This window comes from Nothoprocta perdicaria, unplaced genomic scaffold (genome assembly GCF_003342845.1).
Source record: "Nothoprocta perdicaria isolate Ctin4 unplaced genomic scaffold, notPer1 scaffold_95, whole genome shotgun sequence".
Lineage (NCBI taxonomy): Eukaryota > Metazoa > Chordata > Aves > Tinamiformes > Tinamidae > Nothoprocta > Nothoprocta perdicaria.
The window spans coordinates 1,386,967-1,412,467 of NW_020456254.1; the positions used below are offsets into that span (position 1 = coordinate 1,386,967).

At 36.6% G+C, this 25,501-nt stretch overlaps 1 protein-coding gene across 1 annotated transcript in view; it reads left to right on the forward strand.

Annotated features, from left to right (window-relative positions):
- The window catches only part of UBE3C (ubiquitin protein ligase E3C), a 61,656-nt gene that overhangs the window by 13,726 nt on the left and 22,429 nt on the right, over positions 1–25,501 (forward strand). The window contains exons 6-18 of the mRNA XM_026052978.1: positions 342–499; positions 2,557–2,710; positions 3,306–3,526; positions 3,851–4,005; positions 4,854–5,041; positions 10,711–10,797; positions 11,521–11,678; positions 12,497–12,729; positions 17,031–17,135; positions 17,577–17,664; positions 20,848–20,945; positions 22,112–22,244; positions 24,119–24,366. Coding sequence (XP_025908763.1) covers positions 342–499; positions 2,557–2,710; positions 3,306–3,526; positions 3,851–4,005; positions 4,854–5,041; positions 10,711–10,797; positions 11,521–11,678; positions 12,497–12,729; positions 17,031–17,135; positions 17,577–17,664; positions 20,848–20,945; positions 22,112–22,244; positions 24,119–24,366 — 2,026 coding nt within the window. The remainder of the gene's footprint in view (positions 1–341; positions 500–2,556; positions 2,711–3,305; positions 3,527–3,850; positions 4,006–4,853; positions 5,042–10,710; positions 10,798–11,520; positions 11,679–12,496; positions 12,730–17,030; positions 17,136–17,576; positions 17,665–20,847; positions 20,946–22,111; positions 22,245–24,118; positions 24,367–25,501) is intronic.

Genomic DNA, 25,501 nt, shown 5'->3' on the forward strand with positions numbered 1-25,501 from the left:
TGGGGATGGTTGTTTTATAATACTGGAGCCTGTAATTGAGATCAAGGATGTGCTGGAAAAAGACTCGTCTCTCTTAATCAGTGCTGCAGTCTACCAAACTTTGCAAGTCACTGAAAGCAGGTGGTCAGTAGGATTTGGAGAGAAGAGGTGCGTGTAGAAACCATAAAATCAGGAATTATAATGGTGCCAGTGACATGGTTTAGTGAGCCACCGAAAACAGTTGGAAACCAAGTATAAATAAGATGAAGGCAAACATTTTTGTAGCTTAATTTTAAAAATGTGTTTGTATACCTGCTGCTGGTAAGAGAAATTTCATTAAATAACTTTGCTTTAATTTATAGGCTATTGCAGAATTGCAATGATGACAGTCTGAATGTTGCACTTCCTATGAGAATGCTTGAGGTATTTTCATCTGAGAATACGTATTTGCCTGTTCTACGAGATGCTGGCTATGTGGCATCATTAATTGAACAAATTTTGCACTACATGATTCAAAAAGGTGAGTAGCCAGAAACTAGAAGTTCTAGGAGATGCTTAAAAATGGAACAGAATTTATGGTGCCTGAAGACCATGTTGTTTAATCACGTTTTGCCTTTACCGCAGACACAATGAATTATGTTCAGTGCTGCAGACCCTACCCATTCTATACACTAATGTTTGACTGATTAAAAAAAAAGCAGCTTGAGAAGTTGCTGTTTGATTTCCTTGGCATTTTTTTTTTTATAAATTGTATATTTACCAGGTTATTTATGTAGGCTTTTACAACAGAGCCTGAGTTGTTGAATGTTACCTAGCAGAGGTTTGTCCAGCTGCTTTCTTGTAGTAGTTGAGACAAGATAAACTCTTCCTGTCAGGTCTGAGCTTCTGTTGTGTGAAGGTTGGCTGTTCTTCTGCAGCACTTCTGCCTGTAACTGCTAACAAGCATCGTTACAGTAAATTAGCATTAATTTTGTATCCAGTTAAGAGCAGGTAGCGTCACCTGAGCAAAGAGGTGATGAACTAGCTTTTATTTCCCTTGGGTCATCTTCAAGCTTCAGCAGAACTGTTTGCTAAACTCCTGTCAGCTACACCTGTGCAAACCTACCAGAAGTTAATGAGCTGCGTAGTTATCACTGAGATACTGATTTGCCTGCAAGAACCTTTATTACTCTTGGGATGTGTGTTTCTTTTTTTAATGTTTTCTGCTGTCATGGCTTGGTTCACAAGGTTGGTAGGTGGAGAGGAAGGACAAAAGGTCTATGAAATAAACGTATCTCATCCTGTTTCAGTGGTACAAAATGTTAAAAAGGTATTTTCAAATTTGTTTTAAGTTTTTGGAATAATTATGTATTTTTAAAGGTGTTAAACGTGGTCTGAATGTAATCCACTCATCTATCTTATTTGGCTACTGAGGATCTAGTTGTTTACTACTATTGGAGTTATTTTAATACACTGGCAAAAAGTGGCTGTTACTGCAGCACATCTATCTTTACTTCCCAGGCACTATTTAAGTTAGAGTAGCATCTGTGTTTGTCTTCATTGTTTACTATGTGATTAGTGTATCTTCCAAAATACTTCTCTATTTGTTCATGTAGTGTAATACTCATCCCCACAGCTGACACATTAAAATTTATCAAGATGTTAAATTCTAAATTTTAGTCAATAAAACAGATTTCTGGTCATTGATAATAATAATTAAAAAAAAAAGCAGCTGTGTGCAGCAAAAAAAAACCCCTCCTAATAATCTATGATGATCAAGTTGGAAAGAATGTCTAATCAGCCCGTATTAATATAACAGAGAGTCATGGGGCTTCTCCATGGTGCAGCACTATTGACATTCACAGTGTTTTCTGTAGCAGTAGATTTTGTACATTAGAAGTTCATCGAGCACAAGGGCATTGGATTAAGGAAAAGAACAGAGTCAGGTGATTCCTTTTGTTTTTTAGTGTGATAAAAAGAATTTTCTAACAATGGCATCAGATTATCATCTCTACATGTCTTTATGGTAATATAAATGTATAACGTAAAATGTAAAAATACATGTTATTGCTGTGCAGGATGCTCATTTTGGGAGCAGTAATTGTGTTCTCCAGTCTGCTGAAGGCATTTGTAGAATTAAGGCATTTTTTTCAGCAGGACTGTTAGCTATGAAGTTCATTCATGCTTTGGAATAGAGGGCAGCAAAAACTTACGATTTCTGAAAAGGGGGAAAAACAGCTTTTAGAAACATGATTAGGATTGCCTAGAGGAGAAGAAAAACGTATTTTCATAGATTATTGTTTAAAAAGATCAAATTATTCTTATCAGTAGCAGTGGTCTGTCTCAAAAATCAAGCTTATTCTGCATGCACTTAGCTGTGATTTTTGTAAAAGGATGTTTTGAAAGATATTGCTTATATATCTTGTTATTTATGTGAATGTGACCTTGACTGCCTCTGCATTTTAAATGTTTTTTTAAAGTAGAGTTTTCTGAAATGAATACAAGATTTTAAGTTACACATTTTAGGTATATAAGTTTTTCTGTAAACAAACCAAAAAAATAGTATTATCTTTAAAAAGTGGTGTTTCTTATTTGTAGGCTACTACAAGTCGCTATATTTGTTAATTAACAATAAGCTTCCATCAAGTATTGAGTATTCTGATGTTTCTCGAGTCCCTATTGCAAAAATACTTCTGGAGAATGTTCTGAAACCGTTGCACTTTACATATAGCTCCTGCCCAGAAGGTGCAAGGTAAATGAAGATAATATTACATCTTTGTATACTTGTTCATTCTTTTCAGAGTTGCAGACTTTACTGTTGGATGTATATGTATATATGTATAACCATATATGTATATATGGATCATAGAGAACAGCACATATCGCAGTATGAGAAAGTAGAGATGGAAATACATGAAGTGTAGGTGAGATAAACTGAGGTTTTTGAAAGTAAATAACAGTCATAGCTTACAAGAAAAGGCAGGTATGTGGAAGAACAAAAATGAGAATTTAGCTATCACATATGATAGTGTTTTGAAATAGGCTTTGGGGTTAAAATGTGTTTTTAAATATTTCTATAATTTTAAGGGTGTGAGCAGTGACATTTTACTTCAGAATGGTTTTCTGTGAGTTCATTAAAAGTTTAAAGTGATATATAAATTTAAGGGTGAGATAAGAAGCTCAGTTTTGAGAAATTCAGTCTAATCACTCAGTTGGCCCAGAATTAGTGGGATGTGTTTTTTCAGTTTTCTTGATGGACATATTCAGCCTTGCACATTGATGATAATCATTCCATGGATATACTTGTGAGAAATCCTTTCTATAAAGACATTTTTTCTTCATTTCAGGCAACAGATTTTTACAGCCTTCACAGAGGAGTTTCTGGCAGCACCTTTTACAGATCAAATATTCCATTTCATCATTCCAGCGCTTGCTGATGTGCAGATCATTTTCCCTTATGAACTCTTTCTGAATGCACTATTAGTAGCAGAAAATGGATGTTCAATCAAAAATGATCAAGCCCCATGGCTTTTTTATTTCGTTTTAACTGTTGGAGAAACGTACCTGGGTAAGAAAACTAAAAGACCTATTCATTGGTTTTGTTTGTTTGTGTTTGAGTAGTGTCTTGCATATGTGTACATGTCTATGTATACTCAAATATAAAAAAAAATGTACATAATATGGCTCACCGATGAGTGAAAAGGACAGTATGTGGATACAGGTGTTGGAGAGATCTGTTTTATTAGCTACTCTGAAGCTTTTAATGAAAACTTACTCTTATTTGGAGAGGCTTAGCATTTTGTGCTTTGCTCAGATGTTTCTTTTAAAATATATTTTATCTTTAGTAGAGTGTGATCTGGTTAATGGTCTTATTTCCATGCATTTGCCATAGGATCCCTTTCAGAGGAAGGACTTCTTGTATATTTGAGAGTACTCCAAACTTTTCTTTCTCAGCTGCCCGTGTCTACTACTGGTACAAATTGTCAAGATGCAACCAGTGATTCTGAAGATGAGGATGAAGAGATCAGTAAAATGATAACCACACCAGTAAGCATTACAGCATTTATTTGAGTGATTTTTTTTAAATTTATTTTTATTATAGGAATAACAAAAAAATAGGTATGATCATGATCATTTAAAGTCTGCTATTTTTCTAGCTGCTTGTAGACGGAATTATGCTTATTTTGATTTAATTGGGATTCTTAAAATACAGGTAGTATGACTTCCAAAGGATAGGGCTTCACATTTTTAAGCCCCTGGTGACACTAGGTTATAGTGAGGCATGCCAGTCTGCTCTTCCAACTTTGTATTTTCATTTTTTCCTCATGGAAATATCACATGTTCAGCTTAAGACTTTATCTTACTGTCTTGGCTTTCAGTTTAGAAAGCTTGCTACCCTCAAAACATTCAAGGACCGATATACCTTATTTCTGGGATAATGTGTAGAGACTGTAGTTGTAAGTTGGATTTTTGAATGTACTTTAGACATAAAGTATAACTTTCACCAATAAATTGAATCTATACTAACGCTAACATCCTAACATGTTCAGATCAAGGCTTTGAACAACAAAAATTGGAGAGATGTCAGTCCAACAGCTTTTCAGTGGCCTTTCTGTAAACTCCCCAAAGCCAGTCACCATACGGAAGTCTCATGCAGTGTGCAGTCTGTGCATACACTTATTAGTGCATACATTTATTAGTGCATACACTTATTATGCACTGTATGCATTAGCATACATTATACATGTATACATATACATGTATGCATTAGTGCATACACTTATTAGTGCATACACTAATAAGAAATATTTCACTTAAAAATTGATGTATTTAAAGATTTTTCTTCTTTAATCATTAAAAAGGGCAAAGCAGATTCTTGTTCGGTTTGTTTACAGGGTGACGGGAGAATATCAGTTCAATATATAACTGAGGAGTGTCTAAAGAAATTGGATACAAAGCAGCAAACGAACACCCTGCTGAACATGGTGTGGAGAGATTCGGCCAGCGAGGAGGTGTTTACCTTGATGGCATCGATCTGCCACACGCTAATGGTGCAACACCGAATGATGGTGCCAAAAGTCAGGCAAGTAGAATTAGTGAAAATTATAGTAGACCTGAAGTGGGCTTCACTACATAGACTTGCTCTTTCCAGTACCCTGTGGAAATTTTACTGTTTTGTCTCTTTTATCATTAACTGAAATAAATTATAATTCAGAGAAGAACTCCAGATATATCAGTGAGTAGATTTCTTCTTTTGTTCGTTATTCTTCCTGCTCATTGTGCCCTTTCTGGACTGATGAGCAAATCAAAAATTGTGAGTTTTGGGTTTATTTAGTGTGTTGCAGTTATCATTTCATAATGGAGTATTACGTCATATTACATACATACGTTACATACATCATACTGAGTAGTATAGAACAAAAAATGTTTGTCACCAGAAAATCCCACGCAGGTAGCAGAGGCAAAGGTTCTGAAAGTAGTTTTTCCATCCTCTTGCTCAGAGGTAGTATTAAGTGTAATGAAATAATTCTCACAGAAGCTCATCCAACTTCTTTTTAAAACTTTCAGTGCTAAGGAATCCATAAACTGCCAACTATCTGTGCTCTGAATACAGTGATTCCAGGTTGTTCTCCAAGCCTTTTATTGTGTAACCAGAATCTCTCTCACTACAAATTAAAATAATTCCAAACTGTTGACAGTCCTTGTTGTTGTGTGGGAAGGGTTTTGGAGTCGCAAACGAAGGTAAAAGTCTGGCCTTGATCATCTTTACAGCATTTTTTACCAAGGTTACAAAACACAAGTGTCAGTAACAAGGGAAGAAAGTTTTTTTGATCTTAAAATCAAACTAAAGCCTGTAACTATTAAAACTTGTGTGGTGCAAGTTGTTCTGAGTCAGGATATAGTTGCTGGTAGTAAACTAAGTATTTAGGGAATGTTGTAAACATAATCAGTGCGAACTGCTCTGTAAACACTGATACAGAAAACTAATTAGGTGCTGTCTTAGCCCAGTGGTGTTTATGGCTCCTCGAGGAAGTGAGATGTCAGTGAAACTGTGATTGCTCGATTAGGGTAATTAGTTCTTTGTAGACTAATTGCATTAGAGCAGGATGTGAGACCTGAAGATCATAGCAGCAGTTGGATTAGAGCGCCTGCTTTATTGTTGCAAGAAGTACACTGCTTTGGATAGTAATTACTGGATTTAAATGCATCGCTGCTTTGACTTGAGATTTACTGCATGGAAAGGCTGCTTAGTGAAGAGGAGTCCTGCAGGTGGGTATGGCAGTCGTTTCCTCCGAGATACTATTTTAGGTCCTTGTAATAATTTGTGATAACAAGCTAGTTATGCATTAGATAAGCTTCAGAGGTTTTGCAAGCTACAGTGAAATTGTTTGGCATTACGATTTTTGAATAGTTCTGAAACAGTAGAATCCACCCATTTTAGAAATAAGTCACAGAAATATTAAGATTTGTATCATTAATGACAAAGTTTTTACCTAGATAAATTTATTTCACACAGTTATATGTGAAGTTAAAGCAATTCTGAATGCTAAGCCAATGATAAGTGTTGGGTTTAGCAAGCCTAGCCACGTTCTTGGGCATCAGTCTTTCATTCTCTTCAGTCCGTTTTAGACATGTATTATGTGTCTGAGCATTTATTCTAAATATTTTTTTCTGAGAGTTTTTATCTATTAAAGATAATAGACATTGTGCAATTTTGAAGATTTTTTTTAAAGCTCATTTGTTTCCATAAATACTTTTATCTGTCTTTTTTTAATCTTCTCCCCTTTTTTTTATTGCATGATTTTCAAATTTAATGATAGCCCTCAGAAAGATGCTTTGCCTTTTTTGCAACTGCCTTTAAATAAAAGATTCAGAATAAAGTGAAATGTGAAAATCAAGTCATTTTAATATCTTAGTTTAAGACTTCATTTGTTTCATTTGTTTATTTTTACTGATAATTATGTTGAAATTCCCAACTGTGAAAATTTTCAATCCAAATGTTTTATTTTCTGTTAGAGAGATACTAAATGTAAAAAAAAAGGAAATAAACTTGAATATTAGAAAAGAAAATTAGGCAAAGTTTGCACAAGTTTTGAGAGGGAGGAAACACCAATAGCTCTGTATTTTTGTAACAGTTTGGAAGGCTCCCTTCCCTCTTGAGAAACGGTAAGAGGCTCATTCCCTCAGGGCTGTCACCCTGTTAGCGCTGAACACGTTTTCCTCTTGGTGTGTCTTGATGATTTAAATGTCTGATGGCCACCACTAGAGACCAAACGAGATCGGACTAAGTTGCCTAAGACTACCAGAATTTCCATGCTTTTGAGGAGAAAGATCAAGCACCTGTAGTTCCTTTTTAATTCCACGGAGAGTAGTCATGGATTTTGGCTGGAAACATCAGTAGTTACCTTTTTCTCCAAGCAAACATGTACTCTGCTGCTATAATGAACACGCTCTGGGTAACCAGGGAAAGCCTTCTCCAGCTGAAGGTATTCTTGGCCTAGGTAACAGCAGGACATGTTAGTTATATTGTTTTAGATAATGCAAAGTATTTCCTTAATCTTTTGTTGTTTAGTAGTTCTGAATATCCCTTTTGTATTAATTTTGTGTTTTTTTTTGTTTCATACTGTGCTGCCCGATTGATGACTTGTTAATTTATTTTTTCAGTTTATTCTCTCCTTGCACAAATGTCCCGTGTACCTCCACAGCCAGGCACTTGTTTAACCACTGCTCTTCTTTGGTGCTGCTCCCTCCTTTTGCGCTGAGGACTTGAAGTCCTCCATAGGGCTTCAGCTTTAAACCCAACATGAGCCGTGCTTGTACTGTGTGACTTGGGTGGTTATTTTAGCTGTTGGGTGGGTGTATCAGTGCAGTTGTTTGTGTTTTAGTGGAACAGTTTCAGTGCGGTGTGAGGCGAGCAGCCTGCCCGGGTTTGCGCACTCAGGAGATTCAGGCTTTGCACAAAGTCGTGCTAGCCATTCTTCCAATCCCAAACTTCCAACACTCGTCCAAACGTGTTCCGCAGAGACGGACAGAAGCACGAGACAGCTTAAAGAGCAGTATATAGTGCCCTTAATGCATCCTGCCTCTCCCTTACCTGCGACAACTTGAAGAGGTGTCGAAAGCCACTGCCCCGCACAGCGACCTTGACTAGGCCGCGTGAGCCCCTCTCCTCTTGTATCCTCTTCATTAACTTAAATGGTCTCAGTGGGAAACTGGGCCCAATTTATGACCTAGACTGAAAATCTTGCCTTTAACTAATTAACTTGTAGCAGTGCCTTAGCTAAATTAAGCTTAATGGGTCATTTAATCTGTCCCATTGTGCAGGAGGAATTTGACACCTTTTTTTTTTTTTAAACAGAGGTGCCCAAAAATACCTTTCTGGCAAATACACATAAATCACATGGCTTTCGTGAACAATTAGATAACTGCAGAGAGAAGCTGGCTGGTAATAAATGGCCAATATGTTCCTAAATTTGGGAGCAGATAATTTAATTAGCATGAGTAAAATAGACATCTATCAAATTACTGCAGTGAATTTAGTTCTAGCACAGCTTGTGGCTGGTTTGTTTTTCAGCTTGAAATGGAAGCTTATACTTTTCATTATCTGAGGGATATTTTTTCCCCCAAATTAAAATGCTAAGTTTGGATATTAAAGCTTACTGTTAAAACTTACCATTAATGAATCTGTTATGTAAACACCTGTATCATGACCTGTAATATGTAGTGAGATTTTGCAAGAAAATGCAGAACTAGAAGTGGGGGGAGAGAGGGGGATCAGTATTTAATATTTAATTTATTTTTTTGTTTTTTATTTTTTTAAGAATAGCACAAATTATTGAATATGATCCACTGAGATATAAAGATGCAGAGAAATAATATGATTTATAGTGTGTATATATGTGGATTTTTTTTCTTTAAAGTAAAAAGTGATCCAGAGTGTGGTTGTACCACATCTGCAGTGTACATGTAACCTCATTTTCAGGGAAGCACAACATTCCCATCCCAAAGCTGGATGTATTCAAAATTTCTGGAATCAAGCTATGAAATGTAGCAGGTGCTACAGTTGGCTGCCTGAATCACTGATAAAGAATAAAAATGAATAAAACTCAGACATGGGTTATTATTCTGAGCTCTTTGGGTTTGTCCTTTTTTTTTTCCCTTCATTATTGCTGAACATTTTTAGAATGAAAAAATGAATTACATTATGATAGATTCAGTGTCCATAATGTTTGTTCATTTCTGCTAAAACTATTACATAATTTCCAGGGCTGATTGTAAAATTAACAAGTTTTTACTTGGAAACCCTATGAGACCTAAAGGCACTGTGCCAAATTACTTTTCATTTCAAATACGAGGCTGAGAACTGAAGGTCATTGAAGAAATTGTTCATCTTAGAAGCAGAGACATACAAGCTATCATTTGGATACTTAAACATTAAAATAGGAATCCTGGTTCTAAATTAGCTTAATCTAATAAGCCCTTCCTTAAATGATAATGTATACTTTCCACCTATATGTCAAAATAATGTGAATCCAGAAAAGTACAAAGAAAAAAAATTAGATTGATCTATATTTTTTCCTCCAAGTTTTAAGATAAAAATTTCACACACTTAAAATATGATTAATTTTAAAATATACTTTTAAAAGATTTTTGTAAGGCTCAAAGAGCCAATAAACTAGGAGCCAGAGGCGTATGTTGCTAGGAAATGTTTCTTTGTGTGTGGCTGCACGGATTTGTCTTTTGCTTTTAAATCTTAAATGAATTGCTGCTTAAATATTTTTCAAATATTTTTGAATATTTGTTGCATATTTCACTGTTTTCCTTAGTGAAACATGTGCTTCCTTGCCTTTTGCCATCTGGCATATTTTCCTTAGTCCATGTGGTCCTCAGTAAATAATGTTTTCTCAGGCAGACCTTCCAGTCTCCCCTCTCTGCTCCCATTTCCCAGGTTCCAGTGTGCATGAGTATGAGGAATTTTGGTGCTATGAGGCTGTTTCTGACAGGAGACATGGGTTGAATGGCAGCTTTATCATTTTTATTCTAATAGTAATTAGGAGACTGTAGAAAGTAGCATTTAGAGTTGCCAACTGAATATAATACTTTAGTATCAGGAAAAAAAGAGGAAAAAAAAAGAATTATTATTATTTTTTTGAAGGCATTGTGTTTAAATGATGTTGGTTACATATCTTGCTTCCTGTTGGGGAAAAAAGTTCGAGGAGATCTTTTGATTTGAGAAAGCTTTTTATTCCTTACTTATGCAGAAGGATCTGTTAATCATGTCTAGAATAATATAATGAAATTTGAGTCTGTTTAGAAGTGGTTTGTGACCCTGTGCGTTTATTTTTACATATGTTGTATCAAACATTTCATGCCTATGGGTGGATTAGTGCGTCGAGGGGGGGGGCACTGATTGCTGAATAAGGACATAACTAATTATTAGGACAGACATCGTCCCCCTGAGTTGTAGTATTAATGTCTGACATTCGTGTATTTTTACACATGCACATATATATGTAAAATTGTTTTATAAAACAACTGTTTCCTGAATAAATTTTAAGGTAGTTATTTGACTTAAGCTAAGATTATTGTGTTTATTAAAGTCAAGTGAATGACAGAGGAACTTATTAATTAGTACATTAGAATTAAAAATTAGAAAAATAAATTGGATTTTAAGGTATGTTATATTTAAAAATGTGTTTTGTGGGTACGTGACTTTAGGAGATAAAAATGTATTTGGTCTTTCTCTTTCAGACTTCTGTATAGTTTAGCCTTCAATGCCAGATTCCTGCGGCATCTTTGGTATTTGATATCTTCAATGACTACACGAATGATTACAGGGTACGTGTAACACCACTGCAGCAACTGAGTTGTTATTGAAATGGAGCATATCTGGTGGAAAGGACACAGTTGGTGGCACCGTGATGGTAGTGGAAGAAAATTGAAAGCAAGTCTCTCATGTTTTATTTGGTTCCTTTTTCCTTGAGACTTTGATTCCATAAAATGGAGCAAAATTTCAGGAATTGCTCTGTTGTAAATAATTACAGATTTTAGAACCTTTCTTTTAAATGATACAAGTGTCTTGTAGTTTTTAGATTGCTTGCTACAATCAATATAATAAATACTGAAAAGAAACAATTTTATCTCTTGATTGAAGCACTCTGATTAGTCCCAAAGTCAGTGGGAGCTGAAGAGTGCTCCTAGGAACTACAAATTTGCACCATGCTGATATGCAGATTATTTAATCCCCCTTTGCATCAGGTGTCTGCTCTAAAACAGAAAAAAATGTGCAGTCTGTTACCAGTGTGAGGAGTTAACAGTTAAAATATAGTTGTTAAAATTATATATATAAGCTAATGTGTTTCAAGACACAGAGATGCTATAGCAACAGGAACCACTAAAGAATAATTTATTTTGCAGGAACGAGACATAATAGTTAATAAACTGAGAAAGAATTGTCCTTATTTTGTTTTATAGTTACTACTTTTTAGTAGAATGCTGAAGTTAAAACTTTTAAAAAAGTGAATAATTATCAACCTCTTATTTTGTATTTTATATTTTAAGGTCTATGGTGCCACTGCTTCAAGTGATTTCAAGAGGCTCTCCAATGTCTTTAGAAGACTCTAGTCGAATTATCCCTCTCTTTTACCTTTTTAGTTCTTTGTTTAGTCATTCACTTATTTCTATTCACGATAATGAATTCTTTGGTGATCCTATAGAAGGTGAGAGTTTCAAGCTTACTAAATAGCAGAACTTTGCAAAATGTTTTTGTGTAAGGCTGCTTGAACATGAGCCAACACATTTTAAGGAGCACTGGACAAAATTTGTGCTGTTCTGTTGCTTCTGCATCGTTCCCTGTCAGTAAGCAAGGTTGTTGCCCACCTCCTAGTTTTCCCAAAAGGTGGAGATTTTTTCATGCGATGGCAACGGGGCAGTTCTAGCACAAACATCCTGCCATCATCTCAGTTTGTCCAGAACCACCCAGCAGCAGCAGCTGAAATTTAGAGCTTTAGGGCTCCCTGAGCACCGATTTGGTGACATCTGTGGGGGAGGCTCCCGGGGCTGATGTGCTGCCAGGCCCCGAGTGCTCTGCTGCCAGCTGGTTCCGTCGTGATGGCTGCGTTTGGAAAAAGGGAAAACTGATGATCTGCACCTTGGGAACCCCGGCTTCACTGAGTCCCATGGGGAAGGTCTTATTCATGATGATTTTTAATGACTTAGTGAAGTCCTTCTGACTTGGATTGGTAGACTAACTTGAATATTAACTGAGGAGATAATAATAAAAAAAAGAATATTGTAATTAAAATAAAGAACAAAAAAATTGCAATTAAAATGACAATGGCTTCTGATATATATATATATACACAATTATAAGTGTATATGCATTATCATCATCATTATTATTATTTTGGATATCACTTCTCTGCTTTTGCCATGTGTATGTTTGTGTGTTACAATTTCTGTTAAATAATAAGTGTTTGTAATTACAAAATGATTAGAAATGGCACTTGAAAGAAACATAAACTTGTGCTTTATGTAGTTGTAGGTCAAAGACAATCATCAATGATGCCTTTTACGTTAGAAGAGCTAGTAATATTGTCACGCTGCCTTCGGGATGCATGTTTAGGAATCATCAAGCTGGCTTACCCGGAAACCAAGCCCGAAGTGCGCGAGGAATACGTCGCAGCCTTCCGAAGTGTCGGAGCCACAAAGAACACGGAAATGCAGCAGTGTATCCAGACGGAACAAAAGAGATGGATTCAGCTATTTAAGGTGTGTCAGTGGTGGATCAATGTGAAATAACGGTTTCAGGTTTCTCTCTGCTGATAATGAGACACTGGGTGAATTTTTTATAGACTTTTATCGTAATTGTTACCAGAACGTGTGGATTTTAAAATGGGCATTTGGGAACATGTGCCAATATTCAGAGTAACTTTGATAAATATGATACATGATCTTTTCTTTTGCGTTTTGTCTTAATTTTGTTTTCCTGCTCATTGTGTTTATAAAGAAGTTGCTATATAGAATATTGTTTTTAACCTGGCCTCTGATTCATCAAGGCTCTTAGCTGCAGAAAGTTAATCACATGGACGATCTCACGATTCAGAAAGAATTTTAAGCCAGTACTTTGATGTTAGAGGCTTCACTAAATTGATCCTGTGCTGCTGCATGGATTTTGTTGCTGCCGTACTAGAATATGCAGGTCCAGCTCCTTCGCCACTTGCTGGAATACCAGCGGGTGATGGATGAGGCTTAGCAAATGCGAACTTGACATATGAGATTTCTAGGTACCTAGCAATGTATTTCTAGCAGTTTTATCCGTGGCAGCCCACGACATGAGTTAAGGGAAGCTGAAAATATTGGCAGGAAAAGCCTTAGAATAGAACTATTGCTGGAAAAAAGGGGAGTGCTTGACTTGTCATGAAAATTCTGCAGCAAACACATCTAGTCAGCTAAAATTGCTCATTAAAGAAGTGGGAGCAGGAGAAATGCATTTTCCAAATTGAATGCTAGATTTACAGTCCGTTTAATACTGGCGACCTCTCGCACACTAATGTTCAGTTCGAGTCATCAGCTGTCCCTTCAGGTCTTTTATCACTGCTTTTGTCAAGCTATCTATTTAATTGAAAGAAGTTAATTGAATGAAAATGATCAACTAAGCTTGTATTAATATTGCTAATGGAACTTTCTTCTTGGCCATGTTTGGAGAAAGATGTCATGCTAGACTTTAGGAAAGGCCCATTAAGGCTTGCACTTAACCTGATGGGCTAATTAAGGAATGCTTATTCATTCTACAAGGCTAAGATAGCCTCTATCCAGCCTATTCTGCCTGATTTTACAACACATTTCACTTATGAGCATAAGCATTAATAGCTGTGAGAGTAACTGATAATGTTTTGATTGCATCGAATACAGACCTAATGCATCACTGAATCTGTAATTTGCAAAGATGGATCTAATATATGTTTGCACTGTTTAATTTAATTACTTGTCTTTAAATTGCCAAATAAACTTTCGATTTAAAGGTCGCAAGTGAGAAACCTCAATATGTCTATTCTTATAAGCTGGACAGCATGCTAGGGGAATGTTTATGTATTAGAGCATACCACCCTCTATTTTCTTTAGTTTATCATGTTTAAGCAGCTTTTTACTAGCCCCTGGCTTTTTGGATGTGTCTGGTTATATTTGCTTTTATTCAGGCAGGTGGCTGTTAAACATCGAGTTACTGTTTCACTTTGCCAGGCAGCTGTTAAACTCTTAGTGCAACTGTCTAAACTTGGTGTATTCTCAGGGTCTTCAGGGGGAGAGGTTTCCTCCATTAGCTGTAAATCTTGACGATATCTTAAATGCTCTGTTTCTCCCTAGAAATGTAGCAGATAAAGCTTCACTTGTTAGAAATTCAATGCAGCTAAATTCAACTTATGTTATCGGGAGGAATCCTGCAGCGAGCCTGTCTGGTGGCATCACCAGGGGGCTTTTTTGTCAGGGAATGGGCAGCAATGTCTTCCAACAAAAAAATGGAAACCACTCTGGGGTAATTTGTCATAAATTTAAGGCCTCAGAAGAGATGAGAGTTTCCTTTCTTGCGTTATGTCCAAGATGTGCCAAATTTCTCTTTTAAAGCTGTTGCTCCCAACCTGCTGGGAGAAAGGCCCAGTCCTCTCATATGATCTCGACTCCTAATTTCTCCTGCTTAATTTAGCTGTCCTCTATACTCCTCATGTCTAAAGAAATGCATTCCATGTATACGAGACCTGCTTGTGTGAAGTAGTGGTAAATCTGAAATCAGTGAGACTGCCTGTTTCAGATTTGCTTGTGAAAATGTCTTTATTCAGCAGAATGTCCTTTTCTTGCCTGCGATTGTAATACTGAGATAGTGTAGTTGCTGTTAACGGTTGCATAGAAGGTCGTTAAGTTAAGGGTGCATGAAAACAGGCCTTGTCAAAGGAGAGAATGACAAATTTTACAACAAAATCCTGAGTTCTACTTGCTGGGTTCTCCCTACCTGTCTGTTATGTAGAAGGGAACCCCAGTCTCCCCTAATCCCATGCAGCTTTCTCGAAGGCATCTCTAGCTCTGTTTAAAACGTTTTGCTCGCATGGTCTTCATGGGGGTATCTTTTGGGGGATTTTTTTTTTCCCAGTCTGATGGTAAAGGAATTGCAGAGTTTTAGTGACTCATCTGAGCAGCAATGAATTTTATAAGAGCAGGTGATGAAAATTCCTGTGTAATCACCCAGTTCCTAAATAGCATTCTTGTTCTTTCTGCCTCTTTTTCAAGATCTTACTTTACAAACTGGGGTCCTAAAAAGGCTTTTGTTCGGTATCTGGAAAGGCCCATTAAACTCCTTGGTTCTCTAGACACCTGCCCATTAAGACTGTCTTTCAGCAGGATTATTTTGGAAACACTTCCTGTATTTTTCCCCCCATTCATTTTTCGAATGCTGTGGTTCTAAGTTGCAAAACAGATGTCAGTGCCTAGCAGTGGTGATTTCTTTAGACTAGTGATTTATACTTGCATGGATTCCACCTAATTATATTTTATTTAGTGTTGAGCTAAGCTGATTCCCTCTTACGTGTGTATGTGCGTATATACATTATATATGTATATATACACGTATATAAACATCTTTGGGGAGAATACATGCAGCTAACATGACAGTTTGCTTGTGATGTTGTGATGGAGTAGTCATTAACTCAGTATCGCTACTTTTATTTTTTCTGCCAAGGACTTTATTAAAACTGCATAGACAACCAGTAAACCACGATGAGCACATTTTCCTATCTCCCAATCTTGTTCCACACATACTCCTGAATTAATTTTCTGCTAGCTTGTTTTCTCATATTTTGACTGGTGTAATTTGAGCCCCTTGTGAAATAATATTTATTTAACCTTCACAGTCACCTAAGCTACTGTGCTGTGTTCTTGCTGGTGTGGAGTAGATGGGCACATCTCCGTGTTGAGAAGGACTTACTAATTTTATTTAACACATTTTCATTCATAAATAACACTGTGATAATGAGGTAATCATGTAAGGATTGTATAGAAACAGAAATTATGAGGTACAATTTATTTGATAGTATTGGTGGTTACTTTTGGATAAGAACACTTTTTTTTGTAGATAGCTTTGAAAACACTGACAATGCACTCTTTGAAAAGAAAAGGAAGCTATGGTGTCTTATTTTCCAATATAAAGCTCTATAAAAATATTTGTATTTGTTTTCCACCTGGAAAATTCCCAGTGTCTAATGCCATACACCGTAAGCAGACACGATTTTTTTCTGAGGCAGTTTTAGATGGAAATGCTGTAGGTTGTCAGTGCAGCAGCCAGCAATGACAGCTGCAGTCTTGCACGTGCTGTAGAGATGGGACTTTTGCTGTCACCTTGCATGGCCAATTTAATGATTTGCTTCATTTTCCTCTACCTTCCAAAGCTGATGTTGTCTTTGGGCAATTTCTGATGTCTTTTGTCATTAAATAGCGTATCAAATGATCTCGTGCAAGCTGATTAAAGTCACTGACTGTAGGCAGAAATATCCACTGTTTGTTAGTTTGCCATAGGTTGCCAAGTGTGGAATGGAACATGATCGTTGTTGTCTTGAAGTTAAAAGCAAAATATCCATTCTTAAAAAGCCTCTGGAAAAGAGTCCACAGAAATTTAGGAATTCTTCCTTTTATGGGCAAAGAAAACTCCTTCAATAATAATAATAATAATAATGACCCAATTAAATGCTGTTTTTTTTAAAAGAAGTAATACAATGTTGGAATGATTTGTCGTATGCCTGAACTATAGCATATAACTTTTTAAATGTGAATTGTAGTCCTAATATGTGGAAGAAGGTTTTAATAAAGCAATTTTTGGATGACTTATGATTGAATGAATTATGATTGAATGATTACTTAACATATTCTAAGATATTTAGGTATGAGAACAAATTTTTAGCAATAAATAATAATTTATCCCCCTTAGGGTTTTACTTGTAGATTTGTAATAGAAAGGTAACGCATAGTTTCATTCACAGTGCTAAATATATATTGAATTTTATTTCTGAAAATGTATTTCTTATACCTAGGTCATCACAAACTTAGTGAAAATGTTGAAATCCAGGGATACAAGGAGAAACTTCTGCCCACCAAATCACTGGCTGTCAGAACAGGAAAACATAAAAGCAGATAAGGTAAAAGTAATATTTTTTTTTCTCACATAGACTTATCGGTGCTGAAGCTTAAATAGTAAATTGTTTGATTTATGATAATATCTTCCTTTGATATGAAGCTTACGTTTAAAATAAGATGTTAGTTACACCTATTAATCAACCTTTAGAGTAAATGATATAATGTATCCAGAAAGCAAAACTGTGCTCTACTTTGCAACAGTATAGTTCTTCTTTAGTTATAGTAAAAGGGAATGGAAAGCACATAATAGTGTCTTATTTTCCAGTTATTTTGAGCGCTCAAAATTACTAAATGAAAGAATTATTTTGTAGTGGGAAAAAAAAACCTTCAAAAATCTCTTTCCAAAAATAAAATATAGTAGCAAAGACTGCTGGACTTCATAGTTAATGTATGTACTTAATACTTAATTAGACAATGTTTAACTGTAAAATACTTTTAACTAGGTTACCCAACTGTATGTGCCATCTGCTAGACATGTCTGGAGAGTCAGAAGAATGGGAAGAATAGGACCTTTGCAGTCCACCTTGGATGGTAAGATAGGATTTCTTCAGTGTTTGCCTTATGGTGTAAAAATAATTCTCTGCCTTATGACTTTTTGGAGTACAGTTGAATAGTTTCCTTTAAAGACAGAAATGAAGCAATCTTTTATAATTTTGTGCTCAGTTATTTTTAAAAACACGCGCATTATGTGCGTATACCTGTGCATGTGCACGCAGTCTGTAATGTGTGTTTTCTTCCGGGAGGAAAGCAAGGCAGCACTGCACAGCTTGCCCCACAACTGAAAGAAGTCAAATAAGGAGGTGTGCCAGTAATATGTACTAAAAATGTGTACAAACATATATAAAATACAGTTGCATAAGATATAAAATACATAAAGTTGCATAATTTATAAAATACTGGGGTTTTATGGTCACAGTATATTGTGAAGAAACTTATTATATATTAAGCAGTAATAAGCAAGCTTTTAAGTAATTTTGTATGACAATATTTTATTTATACTGTCCCTAATAATTTAAGGCAGAAACTGATCCTACGGAGGCATTGAAAAAATCCAGACCCCATGAAAACTCAACTGTCAGGGTCAATCTACTGCGCACCTTTGCTTTCTTGTGTAGATAGTTTGTTTGTTCCTGCTTTTCAGACCTCTGCATCTTCATGCTTTAGAATTTTACCTTGCTTATTTCATTTGAGTGAAATAATCATTAAAACAGTCATTCCTATGAAAGAATCAATCTGTGAGAGTTCATGCTCTCACTCAAAGTGCATCTTGAAAATATGAGATCTACTGAGATTGAGTAGGTTTCGCACATAAGAGTGGAGTCTGTGGGTTATTTTAATGATAAATGGTATTTATTTAGCTGTGCTGGTGTAAGGTTGCTGGTCTGTTCAATAGGTAATGACGTGTTGGTCTGGGGTAAGTACTACTTAGAAGTTTGAATCAACTTTTTTTCAGTTTCTTTTTTGTCTGGAAATTACTTATTCCAAGTTACTCGGAATAGGCAATTCTGAGTTTGCCTTGGAAACAGAAGTTTTAGGGGAGAAAAAAAAAAAAAAAAAAAGAATTTGGGGAGGATCCTCAGCACTCTCCTTGCCTCCCTTTCCATGAGAGCACCCGTTTCCTCTCTTCCCCGATTGACCTTACTTGGGGCAGTTGGTGAACAGAAACACAGGCGCTCCGGCTGTTCTGTAGCTACCTCTGTGAATATTGCTGCCTGACAGCAACCTTCTGGCTGGTGGACAAGCTGACTCACTGAACAGGGCGGATAGGAGCTGAGCTCTCTGTGCTGCCTCTGTCATCAGGCCACTAAAGGAATTTCTCTCCTCCACCCACCTGCAAATAGTGACAGAACTTAATATTTCTGAATCTCCACTTACTCTGTCGGTGTTAAAATCAGGTTGATTGGCCCGAAAGACATGTTGGAGGGGAGATGATGAGGAAGAGTGACACAGCATGGTCATATAAACCTCATTCCCACAAGAAATGAAGCTTAAAAAAAAAAGGGCAGTCAACATGACTGCGTGGAAGGAAGCCCATAACAACGTGCACGTGGCTTGAAACCCTCCTGACTCCATATGGGTTAAAGCCAATTAGTGTGAAAGTCCCTGCTGCATCACATATGCTGCTGTTTATTTGGGCTTTCTCATTTACTTCCACGGCAGATTCTTGGGTTCTAAATGCCCTCTGGTCTGATGGATCCGTCCCATATTTCTCTTCAAGGAAAGAAGCTGTGTTGGAGAAGTGCAGATAAAATTGACTAATTGGCTGGAATAATTGAACTGTTCAAGTCATGTACTAGTTTACCTTTGCTGCACATGCACTTTTTATTTAAAATGCTTTTAACCCTTAGCTTAATAGGTAACATGCATTGACTTTAATTAAAAATGTTTACTAAGTAAACCAAGGGTGACCACAGATAAGCATTTATCAGAGCTCCCTGTGGCTTGCAATGTTGAAATCAGCCCTAAATGAGTATGCATCAAGTATAGTGATACATCGGGTCATGTCACGTTAACTTGGTGCTTAAAATATTCCTATTTCAAGTGCTGTAAAGAATTAAAATTCGGAACCATTAAATAATGAACACAGAAGTGATGCCCAGCTCCAGGAGGGCAGCAAGACACCAGTCTCCACAGGGAGACGCAAAAGGAAAACTGAAGCAGTCTGAGCTTTTGGCCTGAGTAGTAACAGGAAGCAATTACTTATTTTTTATGATAACTTTCTATAAACGGTCTAGGTTTTGTGAGCTTTTTTTTTCCTCCCTCTGTAAAGAATGTTCATAAAATATAAGCATGAAAGAATGAAACACACTGTCCTTTTTCTCTTTAAGCAAGGTGGACCTTTAGGCACAATACCCAGTTAGTGAGCAACACCAGTGCTGCAATTAATAAATTTACAATCAGATCCATGTTCAGCAATTATTTGACCCATTTAGATAGGCAGGACTCTGGCTTCTACTAAACATTATCCAGAGGTGAAATGTTTAAGAATTTCCTTTCTTCTGTGTAGAGGAGTGTCCACAGGGGCTGCGTGGTGCCTTGGGAACCCAACTCTGTGGCTTCCTGAACATTTTTCTAATCCTCCTGTTTCTTTCCTTGCTCAAGTTGCATCATTTCTTTATGTTCTTTTTGCTATTTCTATAGTGACTAAAATTTAATATGATAACTGTGTCCCTGCTGTTGGGGGAACAAACTCATTGAAAGGCAGGTTGTGTTTCTGTTGAGTTCATCAGATTTAGCTTGCTTTGGGGCCTAGACTGGAAAAGGTGAATGCAAGTAGATTACTCCATTGAAAGCACTTTTAAATTATTGTGATTATTGGGATGAGGATAGTGTGTATTCTTACAGTGAAGATCATAATTATTCACAATATTTTAATTGTTTCATATATTTTTTCTTGAAAAAAAAGAAAATTTCATTCATAGCAAAAGTAACTTTTTTCTTCTGAACAAGATTGAAATGCAAGAGTACCTGCTTTTACACACATTTTGTTTTCAGTGTGTTTTCAGTGCTTGCATTGAAGTTTGTCTGTTAGAAGGTAATGTTTAAAGAAAATGTCTTAAGTCTTAGTAAGTAAATTGTATTAATGTGTGTGTTTTTATATGAAATAAACTGAATCAATCGAGTAAATTGAAGAAAGTTACTTGTCACAGAATAACCTGTTTTAAAACGAACTGTTCTTTCCAAAAATCATAAAGTTACTGTTTCTCTTTTAAGTGGGTTTGGAACCAGCACCTCTTTCTGTGTCTGAAGAACGACAACTTGCAATTCTGACAGAGCTGCCTTTTGTAGTTCCTTTTGAAGAAAGAGTAAAGGTACTTAATTTCTAATTTAATGTGATTTAATGTGCACTTGTTTGGTTTTTGATTTTTTTTTTAATTTGTTTTTGTTTTACACAGAAAAGAGTTTGTTGTTAGGTCTGTCTGGGTCAAGGTGTCTCATCTGGAAGTGCACGTTTGTGTTCGTGATTAATCTGAGCTCTTGATGTGTGTAAGCAGTGCAGCTCTTACTGGAGCACCCAGATTTAATTTCTTCTGAGTTTTCCTTCTTTTATTTGTTACCAGGACCTTAGCAGTGCTTTGTAGTGCGTTTTTGTGCACCCGGCAAAAAGGCTAGAAGGAGACTGTCCCTGTCCTTTCTCATATATTTCTGTAGGGTAAAGCTATAGTTTGTACTGCAGTCAGCATCTCTTGCCTTTTCCTCATTGGGAATGCATCAGTTACACACTGGGGCATATATTTCAGGATTTTAAAATACAACATATTTTCACATTTACATGTGCATGGATGTATGCAGTCCAGTGTTTAGCAGTCTTGTCTCTGTATCATGAAGAATTTTGCCATGATATCGACCCTAAAAACTTTCTTTCCAGCTGTCATTTGTTGTGTAGCAGTGCTCATGAAACTATCCAGCCATATGCTTCTGCAGGAAAGAGCATGGTGGTGAACATATTCTCATGTCTCCTTCATAAAAAGCTGCTGGCTCTGACCGTGCACCTTAATGTCACCGAATTGTAGAAGAATTTCGGTCAGAGGGGCCTCTGAGGGTTCTTTGTCCACTCCCTCCTCCAAGCAGGAGCAGCTTCAAAGTTAGATCCGGGTACTTGAGGTCTCACCCAGAGCAGTTTTAGTAATACTAAACTTTAGCGTGGCAGTGCTAAGTGAATGCAACATAAATACAATGCAATACACATACATTATGAAATATACTTATAATATGTAAGTATGTAAATGTATAAATATAAATTGTTGGCAAATGCATTAAGTTCTAGATGAGTTCTAGCACACCTGCTCCCTCCCCTTCCTGGGATGTGGCTCTGTAATGGATTCCTGCAGCTTTGTGGCAGACAGGAGCAGTCACTTGAAAGTGGGTTCCCAGGATCAAGCCTCAAAGGATAGTAGTGCTGATGAACAACCATTTATTTCACTGAGTATTTAGATGTGTGCGATGACTCTGTTTCTCTTTCCACTCATTTTGTCAGATTTTTCAAAGATTGATCTATGCTGATAAACAGGAAGTTCAAGGAGATGGCCCCTTTCTGGATGGAATTAATGTCACTATCAGAAGAAATTATATTTATGAAGATGCTTATGATAAGCTTTCTCCTGAAAATGGTAGGTTTGCAATGAATTTATAAGCAAACTGATGATAAAGTTCTCCATCATTCTTACTGTGTTGCTACAGATCTGTCATTTCTTCAGTTCACTTAAGGTAATTCTCATCGAGATTCTGATTATTGTGGTTTCATTCTCTTTAACACGATTTCCTTAGTTCAGACCAATGTTTTATGAGACTTTTCTTCTCATTTATTTATCCGATTTGCCATGTTTTGTATATTCATCCATCCAGTTCATTAGATATGATCTTAGCTAATCAGGATCCACACGCCCCGTGTGCAGTCCAGATATTTTTCTTAGGTGCAGTGGGGCTGACGGGGGTCACGCAGTGCACTGAATGCCACTGCATGGGTGTACATCCAACCTCAGCATGGATTTGTGCAAGAACAGCTGCTCCAGAAGCCAAAATTCCAGTCTGCCTATAGAAAATCCGTGCTTATCTAGGTGTATATATAAATAATTTTGGCCATGTACTTGGCCGTACTCTAGTAGCTCAGTCTCGCCTCCGGTGCCTCTTAAGTTCCCTCCTGGAGAACAACCCAACTTGGAGGAGGAGAAGGTGGTTGGTATTGGTTTGTATAAAATTACTGGAGCTCGTAACTCTCCTCCTTCACCTTTACTTTGACAGAAATATAGTATTTTATTTATAAATGGCATTTCTTTCATTTATTATTTATGCTTAAAACCATAATAATACCTAAAAGAGATACCTAAAAGAGATGTGGACTGACTTGTTCATAAATTTAGATTAAGTACAAACAATAACCAAATACTACATTTTGTAGATAGTTTTAAAGGCTAAACAGGAAGATATCCATGAATAAGCATCTCGATGCTATATGTGCTAGTGACAGTGTAGCCTTTTTCCTAGAAATAAAGAATATTTTTGTTGTATATGAATTTAGTCTGACTTGCTAACTGGTTGGCTCAAAACAGATGAGCTGGAATAGAAAACACGGAGAAAATGAGCCAGTTCTCCCTTATCACTTCCAGTAAATGAAGCTGTGGGTTATAAGCTCCTGGATGATGCAGTGCCAAGGAAGAGGCAAATCAGTCCATTAGCTATATGCATAAGGAGGTGGTTAATAATAAGTTAGCCTTAAATGATAAATATGTTTTGGTACTGTGAAGCAGTCAGCGTAATTGCAGGAGTTTTATTTAAAATATGAAAGTAGTTTTCAAACACAGGTCTCCTAAACTCAGCCTACTGATTGATGACCTTGGCATTGGGATGTAATTCACGTTTTTTTTATGAAGTTTACAGAAAGTAGTAAATTGGGGGAAAGAGTCAATGTGCTAGAAGGCCAGGTTGCTGTTCAGAGGGACCTCACAGAGCGAAGAAAAGGATGTACAAAAACGTAGTGAAGTTTAAAGAAGCAAAAAAAAGCAAAATCCTGTAGCTGGGATGGATTTACCCTGTGCAGCAACACGTTAGGGTAGCTGGACCCTAAGCAGCTAGAAGGGGTGGCCAGGAAGGACCTGGGGTTTATAGTGAACAACACAGTGAACGAGAGCCTGGAGTGCCCCCTTGATGAGATAAAAGCTCACAGCAAAACACGCTCTGTAGAGCAGAGCCAGCATGTTCAGGGAGGTGACTTTTTTTGTTATTTTTGTCTTTCTACTCTTTTTTTTTTTTTTTTAGGCACTCTTACAGCAGCACCCATGTACAGTATGTGGACCCATTCTACATACTGAATAACGAAACTATCCCCAAACTCGAGCTAGTACCGATTTCTGCAAAATTTCTGTTTAATACTTACACTTCTAATAGAAAAACTGTACATATACATTTGAATTAAGGAGCTGTATGTGTTTTCATCTAATGGAAATTCACACAGTTGTGTACCAGCCTTTCCTTGCTTCTTCTTCAGAACCCGACCTAAAAAAGCGCATTCGTGTTCACTTGCTTAATGCACACGGCCTTGATGAAGCTGGCATTGATGGAGGCGGAATTTTCAGAGAGTTCCTCAATGAACTGCTTAAATCGGGATTCAACCCCAACCAGGGCTTTTTTAAGACCACCAATGAGGGACTTCTTTATCCTAATCCTGCTGCACAGATGCTTGTTGGAGACTCCTATGCCCGACATTACTATTTTCTTGGAAGAATGCTTGGAAAGGTAAAAACACCATTGCATGAAATATAAAGCTATGCAGAAATTGTTCAGTAGTGCTGTTTATTTTCTTTTTTATTTTATTTTTTTAGATAGAGGTAGATGGGAAATGCGATTGTTTCTGTAGGTTTGAGGAAAAACTTTTAGATGTTGGATGTGAGCGTTATATCTACTTGGTATCCAAACTTTTGGTTCATTATAATTAATACTCAAAGGAAAGGAAGCTTTTGGACCTTAACTGACAGTTGAGCAACTTGTGTCCATGTCTGTTCTGTGCTTATCGTCTTGCCTAAAGCTAATTTAATTGATGCCAATGGAGTTAGTCTGAGTGTGGTTATTTTTAATGTAGAGCCTTCTGGAGCTTGACTTCAACTTTGTTTGCATCATTTTGAATATATGAAATTAATCTTTGCAGAAACAGATTCCAGTTGTCACGAGGTTATTGCTAACGTTGCTCACTGTGATTGTTTACTGTATTTATGAGCCACGTGCAGCTTGACTTTCACTAATTCTGCTGGTTTATCATATATTTTGCATATTTCTTGAATTTTAGTGCTTGGCATTTTGGTTCTGAAGAGATTTGAAGACTAATATACTAATAATTGAGCTAGATGGAAAGTTACAAAAATGAAACTATTACTAACATGTTTGTTTTGTTTTTATGGCAGCTGTAGTACTGAGGGTATTTCTTTTTAAGCCCTTGAAATAATTTTTTTTGCTAGTAATATAGAAATGTAGTTACAATCCAGGTTCCATTTCAGAAAGATGTATTGATTGCAACTTCAGTATCTAAACCTGAAGAAATTTAATATGCCAAAATCACATTTTAACTCCTTAAATATTTTTGAGCCTAAAATCCTATTGACTCATGATAAATTTAGCATAGACCTGGACATCCTTCTTTAATCTAGGTCAAAATAAGAGGGTGTTGTTGACAAAGGTGAGTTGCTGAAGCAGATCTCTGCTCCTTAATATCACCAGTGGGTCCATTTAGATCAAATTGCAGCTTCGTGGGCAACTTCTGGGCTGGCCTCCCAGCTATGGCAACGTGCAGACCTGGGATATCAGGAAAATTTCAAGTCGACCATTTCAAGAAAATCGTCTTTAAAGGGTGTGTCTGCTCTTAATGGGAAGGAGACTC